This window comes from Castor canadensis, chromosome 12 (assembly GCF_047511655.1).
Source record: "Castor canadensis chromosome 12, mCasCan1.hap1v2, whole genome shotgun sequence".
NCBI classification, from domain to species: Eukaryota; Metazoa; Chordata; class Mammalia; order Rodentia; family Castoridae; genus Castor; species Castor canadensis.
In genome coordinates, this window is record NC_133397.1 from 96476606 (window position 1) to 96494434 (window position 17829).

Below are 17829 nucleotides of genomic sequence, written 5' to 3' on the forward strand. Positions count from 1 at the left end.
TTTTAAAATGCATGATCGGAGTTCAGACGTGTCTCACTCCATGTTTAATAAATCGCCTCTAGAGAGTTGTTCCATTTCGACGCTCTACTAAAACGGCCAGAGAGTGATCAGGGCATCGCGTGATCAACGTTAACCACCAAAGTACGTAGAAGAACTCAGCGAGTAAAATGTTATCTCGAGGTGCCCAGCACTTTCCTCCCCGCCTCACTCTGTGGGCTCCGACAGCTCAAAATCGACTAGGTCTGAAAAGAACTGCTGCAGGGACTCCGGGCAGGACCAGCTGGCTGGCTGTGCACGACGGGAGCGCCACCGTCGGCGGCGTGGCGCACAGCGATGACGCAACACGCACGCACGCCGGCTCGCGCCTCCGCCGGCAACGGCGCTGCGTCACGGGTTTTCAGGCGCTTAGCTCGTGGAGACAGCGACCGTTGTGGGCCTCTGTACTGTCCTCCCGCGCTCCGGGAGCCGGGTTGGTGACGCGATGAGGCGCAGCAAGGCCGACGTGGAGCGGTACATCGCTTCGGTGCAGGGTTCCGCCCCGTCGCCCCGAGAGGTGAGCAGGTCCCGGAAAGACCGGTGGCCTCGCCCTGGCCCGGTCGCGGCGCCGGCGTCATGGCTCCTGGCGGCCACCGCTCTCTGGTGCGTTCCGTCCAGGCGCCTGCCGGCATGCGCGGTGCGGTGAGCGGCGTGGCGCTCGCGAGCGCGAGGAGGCGGCGTAGAAGCCGGTGGCAGTTGGCGCAGGCGTTTCCTCTTCCCGGTAGTCCTCACTCGCGGGCCCGCCCTGGCTAGGGTTCCCTCGGCCGTTGGCGCGCACATTAGGCCGCGTCCCCGGGGGTTGGGCGGCCGCCGGCCCGGGTTGGCGCCCCCGTTGGTGCTTGGGTAACACTTTCGGCAGGGTTCTTTTAGTCTCACTGCGCAGGCCTCCTCGGTTCAGAGGTTGGTGGGATCTGGTCGGGACTGACGCAGCTGTGTGATGGGTGACATCGTGGACATCTAGCGACCGAAGCAGGGACAAACACACTTGAAACGGCCCGACGACAGCTCAAATGACACTGGATAGCCCTTTATTTTGAGACGTGAATCACTGTGCTTTTATAAAGGTCCTATCCCGTATCTGAATCTTTACTCCCCTCCCTCTACCCCCAGCCCCGGCCGTTTTGGTAGTTCCTAAAAGCTAATCTCGGGAATTCTAAATTTCTTGCAGAATGTTGTTGCTATGTTTTAGAACTTGTAATCTCTTCCATAACATGCTCTTATGGTATAGCTCTCTCTTAAGTAATGAGCTAGAATGATTTTGGGTTCAGCAAGACTGGTGATTGGAGATGGAGAGAGAGGAAAAAGCTATTAAGGGTAGATGTGCACAGAATCTTCAGTCAGTTTACGGTTGATTAATAACAGCTCTGCACTTTACAAACTGGAATTTGGGACAAGTTAAACTTTTCGTCAATAAAATAGAGTTGTGACATTGATAGGATTAGATAGGATGGTCCATGTTAAAAATTAGGGCAAAGCTTGACATATAGTGAGCAATAAATAAATGTAAGCTTTCAGTTCATTATTTTCATTGTTGGTGTTAGAGGACGTTCATTTTGAGTCTTTTCTCGGCAAGGGCCTGTGAGAATTAAAAAATATATAAGGGTTAAAAAAAATCTGATAACAGTCGTGGCTTATTTTATGTACCCAACAGTTCTGTGGATATTGACACCTCCAGAGGTTAAAGATACTTGTCCACCAAATAGGTGGCTCAGCAGGAATTGGTCTGACTTAGCTTCTGTTGGGCACAGGGGAGTTGGGTACAGCCTATATCGTTGGATAAGAGGAATAAGTACCTGTATACAGATTGTACAGTAATTTAAAACTGCTGACATAGTCATAAATACAAATGTGATGGAATAAAAAACAGATCTTTAATTGGAGTTTACTGTAACTCCTGAAATGACTGATTTTTAAAATTTAGAGTCCCCATGTGATCTCTTTTTTTTTTTTTTTTTTTGGTGGTGGTACTGAGAGTTGAACTCAGAGCCTTGTGCTTGCTAGACCTGTGCTCTACTACTTGAGCCATGCTCCCAGCCTCTTCATAGATTCTTAGTGGAGACCTTGTCTTTCAAAAAGTTAAAAACTACTTGTCTAGACAGACATTAGAATGTTCTTTCAACTATATAACTTTCCTGTCAAAGTGGAGTGGGGCAAAATTTTTAGTATTGGTTATTATGGCCACTTCGCTCTTACTTTAATTTCAAATAAGTTGAAATCATTTATCTTAGAACCTGAGGATTTCCGTGGCTTATGGGTTAGTGAGTAACTTTGGAACATGTGAAGCTATTCTATAAAGTTCTGATGGGGTATTTTGGATAGTTTGGAGGGAAGATTGGGGTGGGAGCAGAGGCAGTGAAGACTAGATAGAGATTAGTATTTCTCTCCTGATTTGGCAGAGACTGGCCATATTTTCTAGGATGTCCTAGTTCTGGAGTGTGCTAAATACTGTATTTTCCCAGTCTCCCATTGTGCTTTGAATTGTTCTTGTTATTTTGCCATTTTTTCCACTACCTCACATTTGCTTTTTTGTTTCCTGAAAATATCATTCATTCCTTGTATACTTTTTCTGTTTCCAGATGGCTTCTGTTTAGTTTTGTTAGGTTCTGTCTAGTTGACTTCCCGTTCTGCACCCAGTTCCTACTCCTCAGAAGCAACTTGACAGTTCTTTCTTGTTTATTCTAGCATCAATACCTATACTTCATATTTCTGAGTACCATACATATTTCTTGTTCTTCTTCCCCATTTTAGGCACTTTCTATTGGCTTTGTATTGTGCACTTCCAGAACTATCTATGTTCATAGGCATTTGTTTCCCCCTAAGTCCGCTTGTACCATTGTTACAATTTTTTTCTAAATGAATATTCAGCATTTGTGTTATGATGAAGAAAATATTCTTCCGTTTGAGTTACTTTTGTTGTAAAGTTTTTACCCTGGAGTTAATAATTGCTTTTTTAGATTTTTTTCATTTGTTTATGTTGTGTTATGAATTCTTTTTTTTTTTTTTCCTCCAGTACTGGTGCTTGAAATCAGGGCCTACACCTTGAGCCACTCTGCCAGCCCTTTTTGTGATGTGTTTTTTCGAGATAGGGTCTTGCAAACTGTTTGCCCAGGCTGGCTTTGAACCGAGATCCTTCTGATCTCTGCCTCCTGAGTAGCTAGGTTTACAGGTGTGAGCCACTGGCACCTGGCTTGTTATGAATTCTTTATTCAAGCTTAGCAATTTAAACTCTGAAATTTCAGCTTAATTTTTTTTTTTTTTTTGAGATGGGGTCTTGCTATGTTGCCCAGGTTGGCCTTAAACTCAAGTGATATTCCTGTCACAGCCTAGGAACCTGACTTCCACCCCACCCCTAGTAGTGCAGTTTGAATTTGTGGCCTTGTGCTTACTAAGCAGGTGCTCTACTTACTACTTGAGCCACAGCCCCCAGCCCTCTTTGCTTTATTTTTCCAGTAGGGTCTCAGGCCAACCTGGATTGGGATCCTCCTATTTACGTTTCCTGCAAAGCTGGATGACAGAGCTTTGCCACCATTCCCAGCTTTTATTGGTTGAGATGGAGTCTTGCTAACTTTCTGGCCAGGCTGGCCTTGAGCTTCAGTCCATGCGCTCTCCTCACTAAGAGTAGCTAGGATCACAGGCATGAGCCAAGCAAAACTGCTACAACCTGGACTGATTTCTCATTTTCTTTGCTACACAGCTGTGTATGGGCCTTCCATGATCATCACCTTGATAATTCCATTCACCTCTTTTCACTTTAGACAGCGTTTCTTGTATCTCATGTCCTCTGGATTTTACTCTTTGTTTTGGTGAAACATAACCTCATTTGCTTTGAGAAGAAATGGATGAGAGTTATGTATTTAAAAAACCATTGTATGCCTGAAAATCATCTTTATTTAATTTGACTGATAATTTGATTTTTAAATTCTGGGTTCAAAAAATTTTTTACCTAATTTGAGAGCATTGCTCCTCTTTCTAATCTACTGTTGTTAAAAGTCTGATGTGAATCCTATTCTTGGTAATTTTTTTTGGTTTTTGTTTTTGTTAGTGGTACTGGGGTTTGAACTCAGGATTTCTTGCTTGGTATGGAGGTGTTCTTCTTCAGACATGTTTCCAGCCCTTTTTGCTCTGGTTATTTTGGAGGTAGGGTCTCTTTTTACCTAGGCTGGGCTCCCTGTTTTAGGGTACTTGCAGTTGCTGGGATGACAGGCCCATGCCACCATGCTTAGCTTTTTTCTGATGAGATGGGGTTGGGGGTGTCTCACAAACATTTATGCATGGGCTGGCCTGGATGTGTGATCCTTCTGATCTCAGCCTCCCTTATAGCTTGGGTTGACAGTTGAGTGCCACTGAAGCTGTCTTTTGGTTGAGAATGAGGTCTCTCCAACTTTTTGCCCAGTTGGTTCCAAATCATAATCCTGATCTCAGACTTCCAAGTAGCTAAGATTACAGGCATGAGTCAGTGGAGCCTTACTTACAGTTCTTTGGATGTTTCCCCTAGTTATGAATGCTTTGTATCTTATTTCTTGTGACCATTTTGTCTCTCTCTCTCTTTTCTGTTATCTTTCTGATGTTCCTACTAACTAAATGTTAGAATTTCTAACTTGATTCTCCAAAATTTTCTCTTTTTCTTCCTCTGTTTTGCTTTTTTGAGAGATTTTCTTGCTCTTCCAGTTCCACATCAGTTCTTGATTCTTTCCATCTTAAATGAATTCAGGTATTTGCTTATACCGTTACCTGGTGTCATGAAAAGAAGCACTGACTGAGTCAAAGATTGACCTGCTCTGCTCGTTCCTAGTTGTGCATCTTTAAACAAAGCACATACTCTCTTCAGCATGAATTGCCTTGTAAATGAGGAGATTGGAGACAGAAGATAATTAAGTTTCCCCAAAATTCTATTTATTTTTGGTGGTGCTGGGGAATCAAACTCAGGGCCTTATACATGGTAGTCAAGCACTCTACTGCTGAGCTTTAATTCCAGTTCTCTCTCTTCTAATAGTGTTTAGTTATCTTAGGATAGTCCTCTCTCTTTTTTGGTGGTATTGGGGTTTGAACTCAGGAGGCCGGCTCCCTACCATTTGAGCCATACCTTCTGCCTGATAGTCCTCTTTAATATGGTAGTTGGATATGAAGTAGATAATGAAACTATTTTTTTATTATGGGTTGATACTATACAGCAAGAATCTTCATTTAAAAAAGGAAGAAACAATCTCTGTTTTTTTCCATGTGTCATCTTGACTATGACACATTCTTCTATATCTTTTAAGTTTATAAATTAACTGGGAGAGGGATATTCTTTCCCAATCCTTATATATTTCCTTCTTTGCTTTTAGAAAACTTGTGTCTAATTGTAGCTCAGTTCTTGCTGACCTATATTCTCAGGTCTTTATTAAGAATACTGAATGAGAATTGGGCATGGTGCTGCACATCTGCAATTTTGGCACTTGGGAGGCTGAGGCGCATGCCTCAGTTTCAGGCCAGTCTGGGATACATGGTAATACTATTTCCAGTAGAGAGACAAAAGTCCCCCGAAAACAGAATTCTGAGTGAAGTTTAATGTTGCTTATAGTTCTTTAGTTTTAGGATATATCCTGTTAAAGACATACAAGCAAAATACTGTCATGCTAAGATTGCTTTGAATAGTTTCTGAGCATCACTATTTCGACATAAAATTAGAGGTTTTAACAAAACTGTTGCTTTGTTATAATTTACATACCGTACATTCACCTTTATTCCCCTGTGGTGCTGGGTGTTTAACCCAGGGCTTCACTTCATCCATTAAAAGTGCAATTCAATGGTTTTTGGATTATTGTTAATCATTTTTTTGTTGGGACTGGGGTTTAAACGCAGGGCTTCATGCTTGCAAAGCAGGTGCTCTATTGCTTGAGCCACACCTCCTAGTATTTTTTAAATTTTGGAAAAGTATATAGAGTTGTCCTTTGATACCCATAGGGGATTGACTTCATGATCATTCTCATATACAAAATTTCATGGATACTCAAGTCCCTTATGTAAAATGGCAGGGTTTTTGTATATACTTTAAATCATCTTTGCATGACATATAGGTTGGACATTCCTAATCCCCAAATCCAAAATGCTCTAAAATCTGAAACTTTTCTAGTGCTGGCATGATGCCATAAGTGGAAATTTTCATATCTAATCTCTTGTGATAGGTTGAAATCAAAATGCAGGTGCAGCTGGGCACCAGTGGCTCACTACTACTCCTAATCCTAGCTCACTACTGATCCTAGCTACTTGGGAGGCTGAGATCAGGAGGATTGTAGTTCAAGGCCAGTTTGGGCAAATAGTGGGCGAGATCCCCATCTCCAAAATAACCAGAGCAAAATGGACTGTTAAGTGTGGCTCACATGGTAGAGTGCCTGCTTTGCAAGCCACAAAAAAAAAAAAAAAGCCATCAAAAACAGGTGCACTAAATTGTACAAATTGTACATTATAGTGTATAAAATTATATAAAGTTTCATGAAATAAAAATGAATTCATGTTTAGATTGGGTCCTGTCTCCAGGCTATCCCATGTTTAGGTAAATAGTCCAAAATCTGGAAATACTTTTGGTCCTTAGCATTTGAATAAGGGATACTCAACCAGTAATACCTAATATGATGTAAGTAATTGTTGAACTGTATTATTTGACAAGCAAATAAAGTCTATATATATTCAGTACAGATGCATTTTTTCAAGTATTTTTGATGCAAGATTGGTTGACTCTGTGAATATAGATGAGGAAAGATGACTGTCTAATAAAATTTACCATTTTAACAAGTTCAGTTGTTTACTTTGTTGACATTACTTAAGATCGACGATGTTGTTCAACCATTACCATCATTTCCAGAATTTTTTCTTTTCTTCTACAGAAATTTTGTAACGATTAAGCAGTAATTCCAGAGGTTCTTCTTCCCCTGAACCCCTGCTGACCTCTTTTCTGTTTTGTTTCTTTTATGTATTTGATTATTTTAGATACTTCAAATATATAGGATCATACCTTATTTGTCCTTTTGTGCCTGGCTCATTTCACTTAGCATATTTAATGTTGTACCATGAACATGTGTGAGAAGTGTATTCCTTTTTGTGGCTGAATAATAAATAGTCCATTGCATGTATGTATTGTGTGTGTATGTATATATGTGTGTATATATATATATCTATCTAACACATTTTGTTTATTCATTAGTCAGTGGGCACTTGGGTTCTTTCCATATTTTGCCTGTTGCTTGGTGTATAAGTATCTGAGTTCTTATTCTCAGGTCCCTTGGGCTTATATATAGGAAGAATTTCTGGCCTATATGGTAATTCCATGTTTTCTGAGAACCCACCAAACTGTTTTCTGTAGTAACTTTTGTACTTTACATTCTTGCCAGCAATTTATGAGGTTCCTGTCCTTGTCAACACGTTCCTTTTTTTTTTTTTTGGCAGTACTGGGATTTGAACTTGGAGCCTCGCGCTTGCTGGGGTTGCTGGGCTTGCTGGGCAGGTGCAATTTGAGCCACTCTGCCACCCTTTTTAGTGTTCGGTATTTTTGAGGTAGGGTCTTTCGAACTATTTGCCTGGGCTGCCCTCGAATCTCGATACTCCTAATCCCTGCATGAACCACTAGTATTTGGTTGGTTGGTTGGTTTTTGTGTTTTTTGTGCTCTCTTCCGGCTGTACTCTGTGTCCCTGGCCATTTTTTTCTTTTTATTTTAATTATAGCCATCCTAATAAATGTGACGTGTTGTCTTCTGGTTTTGGTTTCATTTTCACAATAAAAAATTATGCTGATCTCCTTTTCATATCTTATTGACCACAAATGGCCAATGTATATATATGTTTTTTAGAGAAACGTTTAATGTTTGATTTAGTTTTTTTGTTTTTGGGTTGTAGTAGTTCATGATATTTTCTCCCATTCTGTATGCTGTCTTTTCACTTTTTTTTGAGACAAGTTCTTTCTATGTAGCTTGTACTGGCCTCAAACGCTTTTTTTTTCTTCCACCAATGGGGTTTGAAGTTGGGGCCTCAAGCTTGCTATGCAGGCTTGCCCTTATTGCTTTAGCCACTTCTGCCAGTCCTTTTTTGTGATTTTTTTTTTTTTTTCCCAAGATAGGGTCTCATGAATTACTTGCCCAGGGCTGGCTTTAAACTGAAGTCCTCCTGATCTCTGCCTCCTGATTAGCTAGGATTACAGATGTGAGCCACCTGTGCCTGGCTTGGCCTTAAAACCCTTGATACTTCCACGTATTTGATGCCTCCCACGTACTGACTGGGATTATAGTCCTGTATCAACACACCAGTGTCTTCCCACGTTTTTTTTTTTTTTGGTGGGCCTGGGGTTTGGGCTTTGTGCTTGCTAGGCAGGTACTTACTGTTTGAGCCACACCTCCAGTCCTCTTTTCACTTTTTTGATGTCAGTTGATGCACAAAGGTTTGTAGTTTTGCAAAGTCAATTTTACCTATTTTTTTCATTTCTTGTCCTTTTTGTTTTGTAGCTAAGAATACATTGCCAAATCCCAGGTCATAAAAAATACACTTCTGTGTTTTCTTCTGAGAAAGAGTTTTATGGTTTTTAGTTCTTACATTCTGTAAATCCTTGATCCAGTTTGAGTTAATTATTTTTTGGTGATACTGGGGTTTGAACACAGGGCCTTCCACTTGCCATATAGGTGCTCTACCCTGCCTCTAGCCCTTTTTGTTTTGTTGTTTTTTGAATAGGCTTTTGCATTTATGCCCAGGCAATCTTGAGTAGCTGAAATGACAGCATGTGCCACTGCACCCAGCTTTTTATTGGTTGAGATGAGGTCTTGCCAACTTTTTGCCCGGGTTGGCCTTGAACTACAATCCTCCCAGTCTCCAGCTACTGAGTTGCTAGAATTACAGGTGTGAGCTATTATGCTTAGCTATTTTGAGTTAATTTTTGTGTATGGTGTGAGGGAGGGGTCCAACTCTTTTGCATGTGGAAATCCAGTTGTATCTTCACTACCTCTGAAGAAACTGCTTTCTCCATTGAATGGCCTTGCAATCTTTATAAAAACTCAAGTGGCTCCAGATGTATGGGTTTTTTTTTTTAATTTATTTTTTTGTTTTGTTTTGAGGCAGGGTCTCCCTGTGTTGCCCAGGCTGGTATCAAACTCCTGAGCTCACATCATCCTTCCTCCTCAATCTTCTAAGTGCTGGGATTATAGGCACACACCACTGTATGCAGCTTATTGATTCATTATTTCATTGGTTTATATATGTGTCCTTGTGCTGATACTACACTTTGGATTGTTGTGGCTTTATAGTAATTTTGAAATTGGGAAGTTTGAGTTCCTCTAACGTTATTCTTTCTCAAGAGTGAGTTTGGCTATTTGGGGCCTCTTGAAATGCGTTATGAATTTGAGCATTAGGTTTTCCATTTAAAAAGGCCATTGATATCTTGATAGGGAGTGCGTTGAATCTATAGCTTGCTTTAGATAATAATATTAACATCTTGACACTATTAGTTCTATCCCTGAATATAGATTTCTTTCCATTTAAGTCTAATTTTGCTTGGTGAAATTTATTCATAGGTATTTTGTTCTGTTAGATGTTATTATAAATGGGATTGTTTTCTTAGTTTTTTTTTCATGTTGTGTGTTCTTAATTTGTACTAATGGTATATCTTCTCTACTTTAGTCATTCTGATGACCTACTTACTACTTGGTCACAGTAGTTCCATAACTTTGTATGTTTTTGAACAGCTATTAAAGATAAGCTTGAATTATAATTTAGCCTGATTTAGTAAAGAATTCAAAAGGTAAACTTGATACTGTCTTGTTACATTAACTTCTAAAAGTTTCTAACCTTAGATCATCTGTAAAATGTGAGATGTGTTAAATATTCTTTCTTTGATATTACACATAAACCATACTAAAATGGCTTTCTTCTTTTTTCTTCCAGATTTCTTTTATTATTTTTTTTTTCCTTTTCTTTTTATCTTTTTTTTTTTCCTGTTGTTGTACTGGGGATACAGTGTGACATTTATCTAAGTACTTACAATATATCATAGTTGAATTCATTCCCTCCATTATTCTACTTTATTCCCCCTCCTCCCATGCCTGGAATAGTTTCAGTAGGTCTCATTTTTCCATTGTCATACCTGAATACATAATATTTCCACCATATTCACTCTCCTATGTCCTTTTCCTACCTCCTCCCCACTCCTACTGGTGTCAACTCCCAGACAGGACCTATTTTACCTTCCTTTTCTCTGTAAAATGCCTTTCCATTAAGTGGCAGCATTTTAGATAGTGAATATTAATTGAATTGGAATATTTAAGAATAAAAATGTAAGAGACATTGCTACCTGATATTCAGCCTTACCTTTAACAAGTCAATTAATACAAATTGAAATACAGATGAGATGGTTTTGAGATAGGGAAGAATTTACTTCTTATTTAAACATATTCGTATAGCCAGTTATATAAATCTGAATATTAACTTAATCTCCAATAAGCTTTGAGACAGCATTCCCACCTTTGTGAAACATTGAACATTACTAATCAAATCTAACTTTGTCTTTAGAAAGAGAAAGCAATGATAGCATTTATAAAACTGTAATTACTCTCAGAATAAAAAAAGGTACTCATTTAACCAAAAGCCGCTTGAAAACTGGAATTCACTCTCTGTTGCCTTTTTTTTTTTCTTCTTCTGCTTCCCCTCCCCCCCTCTTTCTCTTTTATGCATACTGGGCAAGTACTGTATGGTGGGGTTAAGTCCCCAGGTCTTCAATTGTTTACAGTTGGCCTCAGGACTGTATTTATAGTTGGAGAGATGTATTTTTTAGTAGCTAGCTGAACTATAATTTTCAAGGGGCAGATGAAGTACATTTGGAAAGGTTAAGCATGTTCCTTGTCATAGTCTTTTATTGCGGTGAGAAATTTGGGTATTTTCAGAGTGTAATGGAAAGGAAAAGCATAACATGGTTTGTCTTATGCTTTAAAATGATACCATCTCTGATGTAAGGAAAAGTACACAGGTGGAAATGGGAAGGAACTAGTCCTTTAAGTAGTCCCAGAGACAGATCAGAGCAGGTTTGGACTTTGGTAGTAGCATTGGAAAAAAAAAGGGCAGATTGAGATAAATGTAGTGGTCTAGAATGACAAGGGCTTTTTTTGTTTTGTTTTGGTTTTTTTGGCAGCAGTGGGGTTTGAACTTGGCCTCACACTTGCTAGGCAAGTGTTCTACCACTTGAGCCACTCCTCCAGCCCTTTTTTGTATTGGGTATTCTGAGATGGAGTCTCTCAAACTATTTGTCCAGACTGGCTTTGATCTGTGATCCTCCTGATCTCTACTCCCTGAGTAGCTAGGATTATAGGCATGAAATATGGGTTCCTGGCTTGAAATTACAAGTCTTGATGATATTTGCAAATGAGTTTAGAGCTGGAGAGTTGAGAGCCAAAGATTTATTTATATTAAGAGTCAATATAGTTTCAGTAGTCATAGATGAGATTCAGTATATGTTACAAATGTGATTTCCTGAGGAGAAAAGGCTTAGGCCCAATTTCAGGGGACGTCAGTATAAGGAAAGGAAGAACTTGTGAAGGAGTTGAAGAAAGAAGGTCCACTAACATAGAAGCCAAGTTAAGGATGGCATAGTATCTTGGAAGTCATGAAAAGAGTATTTCCCAGAGATGGTGATATAAGTGTTTTACTATAGGTTTGATGAGAAGGAAAAGTGGAAACAAATTATATAGTAAACCTTAGAGATTAAATTAAGTTATTAAATTATTATAGTTCATCTGCTGTATAGTCTGCCCTGTATAACCACTTTTTTTCTTGGTGGTACTTAAGTTTGAAAACGGGCTTGTGCTTGTTCGATGGGCACTCTGCCACTTGAGATATACCCAAGCCCTTTTTGCTTTAGTCATTTTTCAGGTAGGGTCTTGTTTTTTGCCCTGGCCTTCCTGGACAAGGATAACCAGGATGACATTTGCTTACCACCATGCCCAGCTTCTTTGTTGAGATGTAGCCTTGCTACTTTATGATCTCTGATCTCCACCTCCCAAGTAGCTAGTGTTATAAGGCTTGAGCCACCCTGCCCAACTTCATTCACCCCTGCTTGGATTCATTCTGATTAAATGTCCCTTAATGAGACCTTTCTGACAACCCAAGATGCCATTGTCTGAGCTTCATCATTATTACCAACTAAGAAAGAATTTCAATCACTGCAAAATAGATGGGCACAATGATAGAATATTTGTGATTTGTGAAATAAATACTGATTTTAGATTTGTTAAAATGTGAAGTACTGCAAATAATTGATGAAATACTGTAACAAAGCACCATACTTTTGGCTCTCATATAGAAATCAGAGATTTATTGTCTAATGCTAGTTTCATGGTGCTTGTAACATGAACTGTAGGCACAGTGAACAAATTCTAAATTTTGTGGACTTTTTGTTTTTGTGAATTTTCCTAAGAAACACTGACTAGATTTCTGTTTTAATATTCCTAAAATGCAGTGTTTCCTAGAAAAGACTAGGTACATTGTGTTTCTTTATTTCACGTTGAGAGCACTGGGCAGAAAGCACAGTGTTAACACCTTTTGTGAGTATTGAGAGTTTATTAGTAAATTTGAACACTCTAAAATATCTTTAAATGTAATTCTGTAATTCAGAGGTAGTTAGAAATTCTATATATAACTACAAAAAATACAGTTGAAACCATGCTACTCTATAGACTGAGTCTTTTGCTTAAAATTCTCCATTTTTCCATTTCCTTGTGTAGTCTTCAAAAAGATGTTTGATAGCTTTACACTTCATACATTATGGATAGAACATAATCTTGTGTGTGTAGCTGTGTTCTGGACTTTGGAGTTTATGGAAATAGAGAGCTTGGCTTATTCCCTAGAGAGTTCATATTTTATTTTTGCCTTTTTGATTACTTGAGTGAAAAATACTGGTTTGAAGAGAGAATAGTACGTGGACCAGGGACTCTCCAGTACCTTAATGGACCTGAAGTACTTGCTAGGGGAATAGGAATACCTCTATTCCCCTAGAAAAGCTGGTTTCTATTTACTTATCTAAAGAGTGTGCTAGGTATAACATGATTTTTTTTTTTAAATGTCTATCTAGGGATGATAGGAATTCCTAATTTCTGATGTCTGCTTGTGTTGTTATTCTTGAGTTTATTTTTTGTTTTATGGATAGGAATGATAAAATCTGGAATCATGGCTTAAAATAGACATGCCTTTTAAGGCAATTTTTACTTTTTATGAGAATAAAACTAATATTAGTCTTGTTATGGCAAATGTCCTTTTGAAAAAGTTGTACAATGTTTCAAAATATGAAAAGTAAAACCAATCAATTTTTTTTTAGAAGTCAATGAAAGGATTCTATTTTGCGAAGCTGTACTATGAAGCTAAAGAATACGATCTTGCTAAAAAGTAAGTGTCAAACTGTAAAATGTTTTAATTTTCAAAAATCAGTACCTCATGTTCTTTGAAATAGGAAGAACTACAAAGAAGACAATTTTTTTACTAAGTATATTCTGGAATAAGGGATTCATTACTCTCAGACTGATGTTAAGTTGAACCTAGAATGAGTATTTCTTGCAGGCTGCTGTTTGTTAATAGCTAGGATAATTACTTACTATACATGTATGAATATGGAACACTGAAATCTATCGAAGTCATTTCAAGAAGGGGAATGGGAGAAGAGTGAGGTTAATGGAGGGGGTGAACCAAACCAGGGTACAATATATGTACATAGGAAAATAATCTCAACAAGCCCCCTCCCTTGTATAACATACTAATAAAAAATGTTTTTTAAAAGCTAGCGCAAGAGATTAATTGGCTTAAAATAACACTTTTTTCTAAAAATTGTCCTGGTTAGAAAGAAAGAGGATCATGCCTGTATCTTCTTCCTGGTTATGATATCTAGTTCTTTAGTTAGAAAAGAGAAACAAATCCAGAATTAAAGTATGATTAATGGAGAATAACTTATGTAGCTTTTTAATTATTGAGTCAATTAAAGACTCAATTGTTGATGTTTTGAAGTTCTGTCTCACCAAAAGGCCAGAAACTTGCTGATTGATTTCCTGACTTGGAGCAGTTTAAAGTAGGAAATTAGGAGGGAGACAGATTATTAAAAGCATTAATTGGAAGAGGAGAGTGCTGATAAGAAAGGAACTAGGGGCTGAGGATGTAGCTTTGGTTTCATCAGGACAGTTTATGAGGCATTTGACTACCTTTAGAGAATCATAGTTACTTGGCTCAATTTCTTTACTCTAGCTTGTCCAGGGGCCCTGGATTTGATTCCTAGAAAAACACACACACACACACACACACACACACACACACACACACACACACTATCTTATATAACTAGCAGTATTGGGACTATTAACCCTTGTTCCTTGTTAATTTGCCTTTTCCCTCTTGGTTTTTTTGGTCTTTGGTTTAGTTTCTCTTATTATAACATTGTTATTGAACCTACAAGATGCTTCACTTTAATTGTTACTTGATTTGAGAAATGGAAATTATTTCTACTTGGTATTGTAGTTAGTAATTTTTCTTCTCATATTTAGAGTACAAGGAATTATTTTCTTGTTTAAAGTTGAGAAATTGTTACTCTTTAGTGTTTTACATTATGATAATGTTAAAAATCTTTACTGCAGTTTATAGATAATCGGTTTCTTATTTGTATACAAAACTCTAGTACTTCACCAAATGTGATCAAAAAGAAAAGGCAATTTATATGTTCATTTCTTATGTGTAAATAGGACACAAATGTAGCATTCAATGATAAAATGAGTGTATTGTCAACTCTGTATGTTAGTGTTTTAAATATTATCCATTTTCTCTAGGAGTACTTTTGAATTACCTACCTATTCCACTTTAAATAAATAATGGTGGTCATTAATTGAATAACAAAAAATAGTTTGGTTGCTTTGATTTAGTATGTACTCTTCTGTTAGCATTCAATACAGTTGTAAGTTTAATCTAAAGATTATTTTTTACTATTTTAAACAGATATATATCTACATATATTAATGTCCAAGAGAGGGACCCCAAAGCTCACAGATTTCTGGGTCTTCTTTATGAAGTGGAGGAAAACACAGACAAAGCTGTTGAATGTTACAAGGTAATTATAGGATCAAAGCTAAACACATAATGCCCAGAGTATTTTATATAATAAATAACTGAGGTATATTTTGTGGATGTCATGAAAACAAGCATTGGTATCCTAGTAGCATTAAGTGCCACAGCTTGGAATAGATTTTAACAACTTTGAAATAACATATTGTCATCTAGGAATGAAATTTTAAGGTGTCTGCAAGTGATAATTTTTAAACATTTCTATGACTGTAATTTTGCATACATATGATTTATTATTTACTAACTTATCTCTTTTCTGATGTTAGCGTTCAGTGGAGTTAAACCCAACACAAAAAGATCTTGTGTTGAAGATTGCAGAATTGCTTTGTAAAAATGATGTTACTGATGGAAGAGCAAAATACTGGGTTGAAAGAGCAGCTAAATTTTTCCCAGGAAGTCCTGCAGTTTATAAGCTAAAGGTAAAAATCAAACCAAGCAAAACATAACAGGTGAAAACTAAGATACAACCATTTCTAATATTTAGAGTTTTTTCAGTAGCAAACCTTAAACTGAGGAGGTTTTTTTTTTCTTTAACTTTTCTTTAAAAATATTCTTTAAAACTCTCTGAGCATCTACTGTCTTATTAGAAATTATTATCTGAAGTGATCTCAAGTGAGCCTAATAGACTCACTAATAGACTGGAGAAAGTAAGTCTGTAAAGAAGTAAAGTAGTATTTTGTTCTAGGCAGTAGTAGTTTGAGGAGTGAGATAATGAAAGTGAAATTTGAGATTTCCCAAACTCCATATGCCTTATCCACAACTGTTCAAACTGTGTAGGCACAGAGAAGAGAGATGGTAGAGTTCTTCTAAGGAAAGAAAGGTAGATGGAATTTGGTGAAGGGATTTACAAGCAAGCAGTAGTCATGAATATTAAGGATTATTGCATTTTAGTTTCATACAGAATAAGTAAATAAATACATGTGTTACAGATAATTAAAACTTGGTGATGTCAGTGCACTGAAGGGAGCTTTTCACAGTGGAAGAGTATGTTGCACTGAGCGTAGATGGGCACCAATGAAGTAGGAGAATACAAAGAGGGTTGGTGGTCTGAGTGGTACGAATAAAATGTAGATTTTGAGGACCTATGTGAATGTCAAATGAATGGCCAAGTTTGGAGTGAAACAGTATCACTGAATATGAAGTGATTAAAGAAATGAGTATTTAAGCTACTGCATATCTTGTATATATTTTAATTGCCAATACCAATGACAGTGGTTAGGGATGACGACTGATTTATTACAGTTACCACAAAGTTTACAAAAGGAATTGGAGTAGTTGGTTTGGAGTTGGCAGTGAGTGAGTAGGCCACAAATAACATCTGTGTTTGTCAGCTAGGAGAGAAAGCTGTTATGGCCTCCAGGTGGTGAGGAGCTAGCCTGACAAGTTAAGGTCAGGAGGTGAATCAGTGCTTTGAGAAGCATTGAGGATGAGGTAATTAAGTTGGTTTCATGGACATACAGCGTTTGAAGATACAGACCCTAGTGGGGAGGCTTAGGCTTTCGGTTGTGACTGACATACACGAGGCAGAATAGTCTTAGAAGTCTCTACAGCTTCTGCAGTATTCCTGGATGCTTTTCTGTATAAAATTATTCAGGTTTAGCTTCTGGGAACAACTCTGAAGGGACTAACAAGGTAGGTGGTATACAGGATGGCACTTGTGGCAGCACTTTCTTAAAACTACTCACGATGAAATGTTGTCTAGATGTTATTCTAATGACTTTTTTCCTCCCCAAAAGGAAAAGCTTCTAGATTGTAAAGGTGAAGATGGATGGAATAAACTTTTTGACTTGATTCAGTCAGAACTTTATGCAAGACCTGATGATGTGCATGTGAATATCCGACTAGTGGAGCTGTATCGTTCAAATAAAAGATTGAAGGATGCTGTAGCCCATTGTCATGAAGCAGAGAGAAACATAGCTTTGCGTTCAAGTTTAGAATGGAATTCATGTGTTGTACAGACCCTTAAGGTAGGTGAAAGTTGTTGGGTCTTTACAATTCTGTATAGACAGTTGCCATACACTTCTTTATACATAAATAGTGCCCTTTAGCACTTAAAAATTCTTTCATTTATTTAGAGCAACTATAAAATTAAATTTTTACCAGCATAATTTCAATTTATAATGGATAGATTGGGGAAATAAATATGACAAATAAATTTTTTCTGTTATTTTTATTTATAAGGTAGGTATAAAAACCAATACTATTTCATACATGTGATAGAATGGGCCAGGAATTTGTAGGCATAAAATGGAAAGAAGTTTCTTAATTGTAACTTTTTTTTTTTTCCTAACAAAAATAGGAATATCTGGAGTCTTTACAGTGTTTGGAGTCTGATAAAAGTAACTGGCGAGTAACCAATAAAGACTTACTTCTAGCCTATGCTAATCTTAGTCTTCTTATGCTTTCCACCAGAGATGTTCAAGAAAGTAGAGAATTATTGGAAAGGTATGTTGATTTTGAAGGAGTCATCAGCATAAATTACAGATTTTTTTGTTTGCAGTAATTCGTTCATTGGTCCAGTTATGCAACATAAAAATAAGCACAAGATGGTTCATCTATTTCATTCATGAAATAGAGAATGAAGGTTAATAGGAGTTTGAATGTGGAGATGAAGCTTGAAATAAACAATCTTATTTTGAATTAAATAAACTGATTATTCACAATATAGTAGATAATGGACTACCTGTTTTA

At 37.7% G+C, this 17829-nt stretch overlaps 1 protein-coding gene across 5 annotated transcripts in view; it reads left to right on the forward strand.

The window, feature by feature from the left end:
- Window positions 1-358: 358 nt before the first annotated feature.
- LOC109698368 (E3 SUMO-protein ligase RanBP2) overlaps window positions 359-17829 on the forward strand; it is a 66011-nt gene continuing 48540 nt past the window's right edge. For 3 of the 5 annotated variants that reach the window (XM_020182515.2, XM_020182516.2, XM_020182518.2), the window contains exons 1-6: window positions 360-553; window positions 13358-13425; window positions 15013-15124; window positions 15405-15557; window positions 16875-17105; window positions 17438-17583. In XM_020182515.2, coding sequence (XP_020038104.2) covers window positions 482-553; window positions 13358-13425; window positions 15013-15124; window positions 15405-15557; window positions 16875-17105; window positions 17438-17583 — 782 coding nt within the window. In that variant the 5' untranslated portion in view covers window positions 360-481. Of the gene's footprint in view, window positions 554-13357; window positions 13426-15012; window positions 15125-15404; window positions 15558-16874; window positions 17106-17437; window positions 17584-17829 lie in introns of all 5 variants that reach the window. The other 2 variants (XM_020182517.2, XM_074050545.1) reach the window with 2 other exon arrangements.